Here is a 14,498-nt window from a genome sequence, read left to right as displayed (position 1 = left end):
AAGGCATTCGGAGACCCTCCTTGGATTGTATTAATAGCAATATCAACTATTCCATACAGCCCAGAGCATTTCCTGCTGTGTCTAGACATGCTGGCACAGATTTCTCTGTGGGTGTCTGCCTGTCAGTGACCCACGGTGACCTTCCCTTGGGCCTCTGGCTGAAAGGCACTCCTGCTGTCTACCCTCCCTTTTCTCCATCATTGGATTATTCTAGCAGGTGCATGAAAATTGGGGTTGTTGACACTGTGGAGTTAATCAGATCTGCGGTTTACTTCCCTTTTGGACACACTTCTGTGTCCCATAAAAATCCACATAATTGCTTTAGAGATGTGATGATGTCCTTTAATGGGAGAGATTTGAAATAAGAAATCAGCCAAGAGGACGATCTAAATTAAAACAAAACAAGCAAACAAATGCTTTATTCATACTTAGAACACTGAGAGTAGAACTGACCCAGGCAATTCCAAATATTAATATTTTTGAAATTATAAATTACTGCATTATTATAAATAGTAAGTGACTAGAAATTTGAAGTTGCAGAAAACCAAAAACTTAAGAGCTAATGAACTCAGAATTGACTTTCTCTTTTCCTTTAGCTCCAAGTACCTATTTAGGTATTTTTACTTAAATAGTACAGGATTTTAAAAGGTGACCAGAAGGCCCTTTTAGCCCCATTCTTGGTTTTAAAAGATGGCAAGTTTGATGTTCTTTTCACTAGAATTCTGGTCATCTCTGTCTTTCTTCCTCTACCCTGTGTCAGCTCTCTGTAGGGAATTCAGAATAATTTAGTTTTCCTAAGTTCCCTACAGAGTAAGCTAAGGTCACACATAGCAACCCACCCTGAAAGGACTTCTTTGGTATTCGACACCATTTATATTGTAAGATGATTCAACATCGACAAAGGAATTATTAATGATATGGCCTTTGTTAGTTCCTTTTCCAAAGATAGACTTTACCCTCTCATCATCTTTATGTTCCCAGTGCTTAGCAGAGTGCTTGACACAGGGTGGGGATTGATGCAGTTAAAGGAAGCTTAAAAGTCTTCCATTGTTGTTGAGGGAAAGCATTAAGACATCATGCCATTATTGTCTTAATCTTTGCTCTCATCCTTCTACTCCAGTGGGGATGTGCTTATTAATAAGAGAGAGAACTCAAAGTGTTGAGCGCATCAGAAATGTTTCATGTTACAGTGTGTTAACCAGAACTGTGCTCTCAGACCTGTCTCTAGGGAGCATCATTTGCAAACACTGTCATGGTAAAAGTACATAACAATGGTCAGATAAATGTATAACATCTTCCCCTAAGTATTTCCATTTAGAGATTTTGGACTACAAGTTAACGAGACTGAATCTTATTTTTATTTCAATTAAGCATCATAAATTTTTCACTATTCCTATGGAATTGCCAATGTTTGTTGTTTATTCATTCGGCAAACAATTGTTGCTGACACTCATCTGGGCATTGTTGGGGACACATCAGTGAATAAAGTGGGGGAAAAACACCTGCCTTCATGGAACTTATATTCTGCTAATGTTCAAAATATTAATAAACTTTAAGTCGAGAAACATTTTTAAGGTCAGAGTTTCTATACCGTCCCTTCGTATGGTATCCTATATTGCAATTTTAATTTCACAGAAGTACTTCTGGTGTCTAAAGCAATGGTTCCTAACCTTTTTAGTGCCTAAAGATTCTTTAAACTTACATAAACTATAGACTGCAGCAGAAAATAAATATACCTAGTCTCATGCACATTAACATTTGCCTATCAGTTCAGAGGCTTCGTAGCTCTCTGGTTAAAAAAGCATCTGTGATTTAAAAAGTATAATTGAATGTGCCATGTAATTAATAAGTAGTATTAAATGATGATTTAGATAGTTTTCATTTTTTAAAGTTGTAATGAGTACAAAGAATCTATCAGTAAAATGTTGAAAGGGAAATTTGATTTTGACTTAATTTCATTTTTTAAGAAAGAACATCTTCTTGAGGTAATAAATGCATGAAAGATTTATTATACTTATTATTTTTACAGAGCTTGAATTACATGAATTTTTATTATTCTGTTTTCATTTAAGGCTTTTTTGCCTTTTCACGAAACTGCATGCTTCAACCCAGAGTACTTATAAAGAGCTCAGGTTCACTTTACTTTCAACATTTCTTATTACACATACTTTCGTAACAAAGAGGCATTGTTAGAAAGGTCAAAATAATTACCTTATATAGATCACAGTGATTCTTTTCTCATGAAATGTCAAAGTTACAGTGTTTGAATGATCAAATTATGTGAATTCCCAGAAGAGTAAGCATAAGACGTTCTGCCTATATATATATAAGCCTCAACACTCAAATATTTGTAAAGTGAATCTGGGCTTGGACATTAATATTAAAAAGAGAAAATACATCATCTGTCTCCTCTTAAACTCCTGTGGAAACAATGGTGTCAGGGATCTTCCTCTTTCCATTTCCCTTTAATCAAGAGAGCTCATGACCCTAATGTTGCTTGAGGTTTAAAATTAGAAAGCACGTAAATAGTCTTATCTAGGAAGACTTGCTTAAGGAGTTGCTTTCATTTATTGCCAAGGAAAAATTCTGTTATTTGTGTCGGTCCATGTGGATGGCAGAAAAAGGGGAAAAAGTCTTTAATCCTAAGATCCCAGGCATACATTGCCTGTTTTCTGGTATATATGACTGTTGTAAAAGATAATCAGTAATCCTGACTAGTTAGGACCTGGGCTTTGAGGTCAAACACTGGTCCTTTGTCATGGCTGGGCTTTTAAACATGCAGGAAGCTTCTAGGTCCATTGTGACCTAGTAAGTCAGGATTTCCAGGGTGGAGCCTGGGTTTTATAAAACTCTTAGGAGAAGGTTGTACACAGACAGGCTGGGAGCTGCTGGCTGAGAGGGCCAGGGGTACCTTGTCTTTACCGCTGATCATTCCCTTCACATACAGTGCCACTTCATCCTTCATCTCTGCCACGTGGGCACCAGCGCCTTTGGTCCACTGGCCACTCCAGGGCTACCAGCACACCTTCCCTCTGCTCCCCAAAGACTCTTGCCTGGAATGAACAATTGCCAGGAGCAATTTGTAGTGCTGCTGGAGCTTTTCCATTTTGAGTTGTCCTTTGCCACTCATTCCAGGAAAAGCACACGGTAACTGCTCTCTTCATAGTGTTGGGGAAGAAAAATAATTTTTCTTCAACCTTTATAAATTCTTAGTTGGAATGGACCCCTATAACAAAAGACAAATTGAAAAGAGAAGAATAAAACAGAAGTTTATAAACATGTATGTTTCACATATACATGGTATATACTTAGAGAATAAGTAATTGTCAAATAGGTGGCTTTGAATTCCAGCTTATATAGCATCTTCAAGAAAGAACAGGAAATTTTTTGTTAAGTGACAAGACAAAGGAAAAGGACTTTGAGTCTCCAGGGCAGCAACTTGTGGGAAGGCAAAGAAGTGGCAGACAAAGGCCGGTTGGTGAAGGATGTTAATGTAGATACCTCTGGTGCCATCTCCAGGCCCATAAGGGTTTAAAGTTGTCTTCTATGGTTAACTTTTGTTCTCCCTGGTAAAAGAGGGAGCAGGATACCTTTTGTCTTTATAATTCTATGTCTTGCATTTAGACGATTAAGGGAGGGCACAGAGATTTCCTGCATATACTTCTTAATTGCCTTTAGCTAAGCAATCCTTATGCCAGAGAGGCATATTTTGTGGTGGCATGTTCTGGTCTCCCATAACAGATTGTTGGAAGCATCTTACACTGTTAGTCAACCAGAAAACATTTGAGAAAATGCAGGAGAAGCAGTGAAATAGAAGTGATTCAGATGAGCTTACCTTTGTGTTCTGTTACCTTTTAGGCAGAGGCTCCAGAGTGAGCACTGTGGAACCATCCCTTTACCGCTTCTCATTGTTCCTCATCCAGCTCCCTGCTCCCATTGTTTCCTCCCTGGCTTCTAGTGTGTCTCTCTTTGTACTTACTCGTGGTAGCAGGGGTATTTATTGTCATCTTCGCACACAGCATGGTTAAATTTAAAAAGCAAGTGGTTTTGCTTTTTCACTTGCGATTTTGTTTTGTTTGTAAAATTGATTTGAATGGTGTATTAATCCATTCACCTTGCTATAAAGGAAATACCCGAGGCTGGGTGATTTATAAAGAAAAGAGGTTTATTGGCTCACAGTTCTGCAGGCTGTACAAGAAACACGGTGCCAGCATCTGCTTCTGGTGAGGGCTTCAGGGAGCTTCCAATCAAGGTGGAAGGTGAAGGGGGAGCAGATGTGTCACATGGTGAGAGAAGGTGCAAGAGAGGGACAAGGTGGTACAAGCCTCCTTTAAACAACCAGTTCTCAAGTCAACTATTAGTAATGAAAGAAGAACCCATGCATTATTGCAGGGAGGGCACCAAGCCGTTCATGAGGGATCCACCTCCCACCAGGCCCCGCATTCAACACTGGGGATCAAATTTCAGCATGAGATTTGGAGAGACCAAACACCCAAACCATATCATAGGGGTATTAAGGAACATGACAGTTAAGTTGTTTTTCCTATTATTTACCAGAACATGACCATCTAAATGTTTTCTCTCTCGTTACTGTTACTTTGGGAGGCCATAAATCTATTTTAATGATACTTAACTGTTAAAAATGATTTCAGAAATATATTTTGTACTTTACTGTAGATTGATCAGCTTCCCAGTCTTTCATATAACATGTTTCAACCCCAAATATTACTGAGTCATATGTTTTTGGATAAAGTACACGTTGTGTAACTTTATGTGCGTTGAATCACTGTCTGGTGACTCAATACTCGGAATGTGAGGTGAGCCAGAAAGTGATAAACAGGAATCCATACGGAGAGACTTAAAAATCTCTAAATGAAATATAAAATATAAAAATCTTTGAAATATAAAACTATATTTCATATAAAATATCAAAATCTTTGACATTGGCCTTTCTAGTAAAGGGTGGCCTGTTCTGAGTGGCTTAGGACGATGGACAGAGCCCAGGAGCGTCCTGTTGAGAAAAAGAGAAGCCACCAGGATCTTCAGACCCCACTGTGCCTCCCATATTATTGATACTTGTGTCACCAGTAAGGACATTTCCTCCAGACTCTGCTGTGGAGACACGCCCTTCATTTTGAGTATATCAGAATGTCATAGTTTGGATAAACAGGTAGTCATGGGAAGAAACTCCCTCAATCCTGATATGTTATGGCTTATATTTTACTTTTGGCTTCATGCAGGTTTTTTGTTTGTTATTTATTGTTTTTTTTAGCGGTGGGGGTCTCGTTATATTGCCCAGGTTGGACTTGAATTTTTGAGCTCAAATGATCCTTCTGCCTCAGCCTCCCAAGTAGCTGGGAATACAGGCCACTACACATAGACATTTTAAAATTATTTCTTAAAATTTTATTGAGAATATTCACACTAAAAAAAACCCCTTGGTTCATGTGACATAGTCTTGCTCTTCTTAGTCTATTTTTGAGGTGTTTTGTTCTTTCAAAGACAGGGTAGCCTTGTGGTTAAGAGCCAGGGCTCTCAAATTGAACTCTGGATTTTAAAATCCTGGCTCCATCCTTGACCGACCATGCAACTTTGGCCAGCTTACCAGATATCTCCAAGACCCAGCTTTCTCATGTGTCAGATGGGAACGACAGTGGTTTCTACCTCATAGGGTGGTTGCAAGAATTAAATGAGAAGATCTATGAAAAGCATCAGTTGTAGGGTCTGGCACAGGTTACATGTTTGCCTCTATTATTTATCTCCAAGGGCCATGCTAGAGTTGCTTATTTACATTCTTATTTATTATCTTGATTTCCTCCAATCCTTGTTGGAAGAAGGTAGGTTATAAATAATACATAATTGTGATTTGTTATTCTTTATTTCCAAAGAATTAGTCATTGTTGATTTATGGTATCATGATTTATAATGACTCACACACAGAATGCAGGTGGATACTAAATTTCTCCTGCAGTGAAATTTCCTTTAGCAGAACATGGCAGTCAAATGATTTTTCTCTGCTGATAATAATATCAATTCTCGTATCTCAGTATTTATTCTTTAAGAAAAGGAAGGCAGTATCTTCCTTTGAAAACATGTTAAAGCACTATAGATTTTTTATTATTATATGTTGAATATAATAAAGCCATAAAATGTGCATAAGGACAGCATTAAATGTCATGACCTAGAATCTGGAGGTGCCATGAAGTTCATTAGGTGAATGTCATGTCTGGTAGTGAGGCACCGTTGATGGAAGTATCTCTTTGGAGACTCATATATTTCCCTACTATAAAGTAAAGGACATTATGGAGGAGCAAGGGAAGTTGGGAGAGAATTAAACCTTTCTAGTTCTTTGGATGTGCTATATTTTGTCTTAAAAGATCGTATTTGTTTAGTCTTATAAAACATCAAGGAATACCAAATATTGACTAGAAGCTGAAGATGTAAAGGTTAATAGTCATGGGCCTGTATTCAAGTTGCTTACAATGTAAAAGGAAAGAAACATACAAACCCCATGATTAGGAAAAAAGTGTAAATGATGTAATGGAGGTATGCACATCTTGTAATACGAAAATATTTAAGTTTACAAAAATTAGTTTTGCCATCCGATTAGAGTTACAATAGAGCAGACAAAGGGCTAGGCATAGTGGCTCACATTTGTAATCCCAGCACTTTGGGAAGCCAAGGTGGGAGGATCACTGGAGGCCAGGAGTTCAAGACCAGCCTGGGCAACATAGTGAGACCCCCTCTCTATAAAAAAAATTTTTTTTTAATTAGCCAGGTGTGGTGGCATGTAGTAGTCCCATTAGTAGTCCCAGCTACTCCAAGGGGCTGAGCTAGGATGATTGCTTGAGCCCAGGAGTTGAAGTTTACAGTGAGGTATGATCATGCCACTTCACTACTTCACTTCAGCCTGGGCGAGAGAGCAAGACCTTGTCTCTAAAGTAAGTAAGTAAGTAAATAAATAAATAAATAAATAAATAAAATAATTAAAAATTTTTAAAATAAAAAAGAATGGACTTAGAACAGAATGTCAAAAATATATTTCTATGTGGTATACAAAAGTTCACATGAGATAGTTTCGAGAATTTTAGACAGCACCAGAATGAATTATCATTGACTTATTCAGTTTCCCTCCTGGCCTGGAAGGCATATATTCTGGTATCCTGCAAACTTGTTAGAGTGTGGGTAATAATTAATAATTATTAATATAATCCGAAGATTCTGAAATGTGTTGTTCTAGGTCTTTTTTTTCCTTTGCTTGCCCCAAACCATTTGCTGATTAAATAGTGGTTGTAATACCAAATCTGAAGAGTAATTGGCTGAGTTTGTACAACAACAGCATGTCACTAAATGAATAAAAAGAGTTCCTAAAAAATTGGCCACAGAGGATTTCCTTTTTTCCCTTTTTCCTTTTAAAAGAAGTCTGTTAAAAAAAATGCACATGACTTATTTCTCCATAGTACCCGTCTTCAGTCTATTTTTATCTCCTTCTTAAGGAATGCTTAAGCTGAGAGACATGTCATTGGTTTCCTGCATATTGATACTCTTTCTGAAATGGGATATGATACAGTATAATACTTGCATAATCAGGATTCTGTCTAGACTAGTGAAATTAAAATAGTGACAGAGCAAAAGGGATCTTTCTGAAATAGAATTCTTTAGGAAATACTTTTTTACCAGAATATTGATGAAACATGCAGATATGGAATAGTATTTTATAATAGTATTAAAGTTAAGGTTTTGCTATTGAAAAAGCCCCATTGACTTTTGTGTATTAATGTTATTGGTATTTGTTGTTTTAGACCGACCTGCCAAAAGATAATGTGATGTTTGCTTCAAATGTTTCAATAGAGATAATGAGGAGCTTCAAACATATGTGTATCTCAAAAAATATAAACCAGAGAGAGCCATAGTGTTCATGATACAGGAGAGGGGAAAATGCTCACATTGCTTGTGTTTTGTGCTAAAATATAACCAATAATTATTATATGTTAGTAGGTGATTGATTACTAAGAAGCAAACTAAATACCACTCTTAAACCTTACCAGTTTTAACTAAAACCAAGTTCTCACATCTTACATCTTTTTGGAGTTTTGCATTTCTTTAGTAAGATAATTTATTTCTCAAGTCATTTTGATTCTCAAGCATGTTTCATTGAAAAAACTACATCAGAACAATTTCAAACCAAGGACCACTTTGAAAGCCTCTAAATCAAGATTCCTACTTCTTTCCTTTCTGTTAGCACGGGAAGGGTATGGAGAACATTACCTTGAACTCTTGGGACCAGGCTTGACTTTGCCATGTGGGTGACCCAGGCAGGCGATGACTTCTTTATTTCAATGTTCTGGAAACAATTGCTTTGTATTTCTATAGAGCAGGGGAGGGGTAAACCTTATAGCTAGGTTTTTGAATTAATACATTGGATAGAATCACTACTCAGCCACACACTAGCTCTGTGACCTTGGGCAAAACTATTTACTATTTCTCTGTTTTCCCATCTATAAAATGTGTGCCGTAGTAGTACCTACTTCCTAAGGGCATGGTAAGGATTAAACGAATTGATTCATGTAAAGGCTTTTGTAGAGCACCTATCAAATGATGAATTCTCAAAAAAAAATATTACCTAATAATATGATTATTTATAGTGTAAGTCCTTTATCCCAAGATGAATTTTTACACTTTTTCTTTTTTTTCATATCATGAATTTGAAATAATTGTAAATTTTCTTTTCCTGTGATGAGAGCTTACAGACCTTTTCCTTGAATTCTAGTAAATGACAGTTGAATAAGATTAATTTATCTCTGCATCTTCAGTTGTGGCTGTCATCCCCAGCCTCCAATTCAGAATAGTATCACATGGGAACTTTAGCTTCAGCTGAGGATCCTTGCAGCAATTTATATTCTCTTCATTCATGCCTTACCAGCCATCTGCTCTCTGGAAAAAAACGTAGGTAATAAGAGTAGAAATGGCCCCATAAAAATGTGTATTGGTTGCTCTTTCTCATGAGAGATCAGAAAAGGGCATAATATAAGAAAAAGATGAGGTAAACCAGGAAGTTGAATCTGTTAAACATATCTATCTAGATTTAGATCACAAAAGAGAATAAAAATATTCCAAAACAGCAATCAATTCAAATCCATATGCTTCCTTAGAGATCTGTTTATGGTTCTAATTTCTCCCCTTGTATGTATTGGATGACAGAGCCATTATTTAAGGCAAGGATCTAGTGATAAATCACACAGAGACTTGGTAGGTTCTGAGCCTTTTACTAATGTCTGCTTTCCTGCTTGGTTCCTGGGCTGAAGCTATGCTGACCAAGGCCATATCACGTGATGATTTCACATTCTGTAGATGGTGGTTGTGTGTTTTCTGCCTGAGATAGCCAGCCAGTTGATTCTATCATAGGCAACAGGATATCAAAATTCATTTAGAATTTGAAACTCATGGTAGCTGGTAGATTAATTTTCTTGGGCCAATATTCATTTCATTTATTTTTTGAACATAAATAGTGTCACACATTACCGTGGATCTAAATGGTGTCTGTAAGTATGTATTGCCTTGAATTAGTGGGTGAGCAATAGCATCATTTGTGTTTGCATTAAATCTGGATGACACCGTATTTTCAAATGCAAATCTGGTGGGGAGTTAGGGATCTTCAGTTCCTTTGGAGACCAAAGAAAATTCAAGTTTCATTTCTTGGAACCTCTGTGTTTTGGATTATAGACTTGTAAGAATATAAAATATGAAGCCTTCTAATAGATAACACTTAGAATAATGTCCATAATGTTAAATAATATGACATAAAACATGAAAAAAAATCTACTTAGATACAAACACAGGAAGCATGTTAGGCTGTATTTTCTCATTTAGTGCATTTGTTTCTACTTTTTGAATTAATAACAGTGATATTGTAGAAACCTATATGGAACCTATATGGAACCTGATATGGAAACCTATTCTTTCAAAAGTTAATTTTTGTTTGCATATATATTTGTTTTCTGCTTTTACAGTTGCTGCTTTGCCAGTTTTATGTTTGTTGTCATTGGAACTCTCCTAATTAATACATGCAATTTTGATGTTAAATGAATGACCTAATAAATGTTGAGCTTACCTGTTAGGATGAAGAGTAGTAAGAAAAGTGATAAAACTCTGAATATTAAGTAATTTTCAAATTGATAAACGTTTTTTCTCTTGTAGCGAGAGATTTTTCTTGAGGCTGAATAGAAACGGGCTTCCTAAAGCCCCAGATAAACCAGAACGTCATTGTTCTCTCTTTGTGGTAAGTAGATCTTGTTTTATCTGTGAGGCAGATTCATCTCATTATGGTTCATATTATTTAGGAGAAACAAATTATTGTGAGAGAATATAGTGAATTTACTTAAACTTCATATAAATAACAAAAAATTACATTAGTGCCCAGAATTCTGAATACCACCATACATGGTTAGTTTAATTCCTTTACAGCAGTGGTCCCCAACCTTTTTGGCACCAGGGACCGGTTTCATGGAAGACAACTTTTCCTCAGATGGTGGTGGGGAGGAGGAGCTCAGGCGGTGATATGAGGGTTGGGTACCAGAGAAGCCCCTACCACTCACCTCTTGCTGCTCCCCTTTCCTCACTTCCTAAGTTTCATGGAAGACAGTTTTTCCACAGATGGGGCAGGGATTGGGGGTGGGGAGGCAGTGTGTGGAGCTCTGCAACTGGGTCCCTAACAGGCCACGGACTGGTACTGGGGGGGTTGGGGACCACAGCTTTAAAATATTATTAATCCTGTTACACTATTACCAAAATACAATAGTATTAAGGTTCAGCATGGTACCACTGTTTAGTGTGTGACATATGCTTAATAAATGTTTAAGGAATGAGTAAGAAATTGAATCGACACTGGTATTTTTTTTTAAAGTATTTCTTGACATAAATGGACCTAAAGTTGATTTTAGTGGTATCTTTACAAAAGGATTTGAATCATTGGCTTCTGCTACAAACATTTCATTAAGAATGTCTATCTTCGTCTCCATCTTTCTTCTTTTATTTGTGAAAATAATGTTATGTGCCTTTTGAGTGCTGCTTATAAATGCTAAAATAACCAGACTTTGTTTTTTTGGTAGGATTTGGGTAGCAGCGAGCTAAGAAAGGACATCTACATCACTGTGCACATTATCCGGATCGGTAGGTACAGCGCTTGTCAGCGTGTAGGGCAAGTAACCGGGAGAAGTGGCGAGAGGTCTCTGTGTGGTTTTGGTCTGTTTGCTATCTGGATCACAAAGAAGTCAAAGCCAGATTTAAATCCAAGAATCACAGAAGTTGCAAATTGTTCCCTGCTTTCCCCAACTTCACAGATGACCTACTCACCCACCAGAAATAGATTTTTGTCTCTTGTGATATAAGTCATTGATAAGTTTGTTGTGCTTCATTTCGTTCTATTGGTCTTCCTAAACATACTTGATTCAAAAATTTTTTGTTTGTCTTTTAAAATTCTAATTTCTGTTAGCATAAAGTAAACTTTCAGGAGCTGAGTTTTCTACAGGTTTATGAAAGTTTTATGTCAGTTGGCTTTGTCCAAAGTGCAGAATGCTGTAGACCATTATTACAGAAGGTGCTACAAGGAAAGGGTTATGAAACACTGAATACTGTGTATTTTTTAAAACTTGTATAATGTTATCAGTTTATTAAAGGGTCTGACAAGTCCTACAAGAGAAGATAAATATGCCTCTCTAACTTTGTTGACCTCAGTTTTCCCCAAATTTAATTTGACCATGAAAGCATTTATATAATATAGTATTTATTAACATCTTGCAGAGCACACTTTAATGTTCTATGAGATGAACTTGCTCAATGGAGCCAGAATATGTTCCCTCATTTTTACACATAAAATGCCTCTAAAAGCAGGCATTTTACAGCACAGGAAATAGGTACAATGAGGAATGATGTAGCTTGTACAATTTTTCCATTAAGGCTAACCAGTTGATATTAGGAATTTGTTTTCACTTCTTCACTACCAATGCTACATTACTTGCACAGGAATACTTCTGCAGGAGAATAATATTTTGGTATGCAATCCTGCAAAGAGATCTTTGTTTTTATAGGCTTTTATTTTATGGACATGATAACTACATCGTGCATTGAGAGAGCCTATAAAACATGCTTTCATTCCAACACAGATTTTCTATTTATTTTTTTTCTCATAAAAATCTGTTCTGAAGGCCCAATTTCATTTTATGCTATTTTTATATATGAGGGACAGTAGAAATTTAAAAAATAAACTGTGTTTGGTTTTGTTTTAATTTTTCTTTCTATAAATGAGTATATATGAGAAAAAAATTGGAATCCTTTAAAACGTTGGAAAAGTAGGAACCCATGTTACTCTTCCCTTATAAGATAAAGCCTCTATCCATTCTCAGGATGGCAGGGGAGCAGTTTGTAATGTAATTCTCTGTGTGTTTGTATTTTTAATTCAAATTTGTAATATCAGTTGCTAAAGTAAAATGTGGCTTTAGATATCTACATGTAAACATTGCCAAAATTTTAATATAATCTCCTATAGCATGGAGAGAAAAACTAAACCACTTTTGCTTTCAGAACTTTGCAGAGACATCTATGGGTTTGGGGTGGTAGAAAAACATGCAACAGAGTGAGTATGTGCTCGCCTGGCCTGTGGCTTTCACTCACAGCATTATTGCCAGCGAAGCCACCTCAGTAGTATTACCCATCACAGAGTGGCCATTCAGATATATAGCTTATGAGTCATGATTATATTTTTTATTAAGGCTTTTGTAGTCATTAAGTCATCAGAATAAATGTTGAATCAGAAATTATCTCCCCACCCCCATCCCAGTTTTTGTCAAATGAATACCTCTCTGGAATTATTGCAACAAATACTTGCAAAAAACATGTGCTGGTTCAACCTTTTGAGATTAAGGAGAAATGAGATTCAAGTAAGACTCTCTAAGAAAAGTTAAGACTTAGTCTCCCAGCTCCACAGATGCAGTGAGATCAAAGGGATCAAAGAAGATCGTTGTCTATTAGAGATAGATACTTCTCCTACTTTTTATAGACTGTCCCTTGTACCTGTTTTAATAAGAAAAGGGCACACTGACCTTCACTGGCTGCAGAAAGCAAGAACAATAATAGCACCTCGCTTCTGGGAATTTAAGCCCAGATCTTTGGAAAGATAAGGAGGGAAAAAAAAAGAGACATTAATAGTTTTATATCTTCCTTCCCACCCCAGTTATTAAGTTCTTTCAACTTTTGTGCCTCCCTTTTGTCTTTTGGATGGTTGCTCCATATTTTGACCTTCCCACATTCCTCCTACCTTCCTTCCTCGTAAGAGAACATTCCTAGAAATCTGACCAAACTGCGAATTCTTATTAATCCTAGAGTTGGAAACTCCAGGGCTGGCATCATATTGTCTTTTCAGTATTATAATTAGACCAAAGCCATGGTAACCACAGAGCCAGGAAAGAAAACTTAAACTTGCATGTTTGAGGACATGTGGAGGTTTCAGAGTTCAGCTTCCCAGCAGTCAGAGAGAGAGGGACAGAGTCCTCAATGGAGAGTCTTCTCAGGTGGTTGAGAAAACACTTCTCCCATCACCCTTATTTTGCCAATCTCTCCTTCACAATTTTTTTTTTAGTGCAGTTCTAGCTCAAGGGGATGTCTAAAAAGAAGAAGAAAAAAAAAAACCCTGATATATGTGCCATGCTTTTGTATAAATTGTAGAAACTTAGAGCTAGCAAAGGATTTAGGATTTTGTTCACGGTTTCTAAGTTTCTTTCTTTCTTTCTTTCTTTCTTTCTTTCTTTCTTTCTTTCTTTCTTTCTTTCTTTCTTTCTTTCTTTCTTTCTTTCTTTCTTTTTTTTTTTTTACTAATGAACTTCTTTTCCCATGTTAAATAACTTTGAAGTGTTCCACTCAGAAATCTTCTAATCACTTTGTCTTTGTGGTCTTGCATTTACAAGGAAATGATTAAGAGGAGACAATTATATTTTAACATCATGATATTGATAAGGACTGAAGTATATATTTCATTCTAGTACATTCTGTAATAATGTTCAAAATAAAGATAAACGGGGCCTTTTTTTCCATTTAACAAGCGACCAAGGTTTTAAATTTGTTTAAATCAATTCTATAAGTAAAAAGAGGATTGGTTGTTAATTAAATTCTAATATGACATAAAGTGTTCACTTTGTAGGCAGAATATATAGTAAAATTATGTAGATTGAAATTTAGCCACATATATAGCATCAGGTCATGAAAACCTGATATTATGAATTTTTACCATTTTGTACATCTAAAAGCAACTGACTTATTTTGGACATTTAAAAAAAGTGTTGATTCTAACTGATAAAATAAGAGGCTTTCAGGCTGCTATTTATAAGCATTTTTTTGAAAGTGACATATTGCAGAGGTATTTTTCCTTTATTACTAAGGAGTAAAAGCCAAATTGGATATTGCTATCCCTTTTTTTTCTATTTAACATTGAATTTGGCAACTGCCGG

At 36.3% G+C, this 14,498-nt stretch overlaps 1 protein-coding gene across 7 annotated transcripts in view; it reads left to right on the top strand.

Annotated features, from left to right (window-relative positions):
* DOCK4 (dedicator of cytokinesis 4) overlaps nt 1–14,498 on the top strand; it is a 424,117-nt gene that overhangs the window by 223,247 nt on the left and 186,372 nt on the right. For all 7 annotated transcript variants that reach the window (XM_012736139.2, XM_012736138.2, XM_012736141.2 and 4 more), the window contains exons 9-10: nt 10,198–10,279; nt 11,109–11,169. In XM_012736139.2, coding sequence (XP_012591593.1) covers nt 10,198–10,279; nt 11,109–11,169 — 143 coding nt within the window. The remainder of the gene's footprint in view (nt 1–10,197; nt 10,280–11,108; nt 11,170–14,498) is intronic.

This window comes from Microcebus murinus, chromosome 9 (genome assembly GCF_040939455.1).
Source record: "Microcebus murinus isolate Inina chromosome 9, M.murinus_Inina_mat1.0, whole genome shotgun sequence".
NCBI classification, from domain to species: Eukaryota; Metazoa; Chordata; class Mammalia; order Primates; family Cheirogaleidae; genus Microcebus; species Microcebus murinus.
The sequence above is the reverse complement of the archived record's forward strand: the minus strand, read 5'-3'. Positions and strand labels throughout refer to the sequence as shown.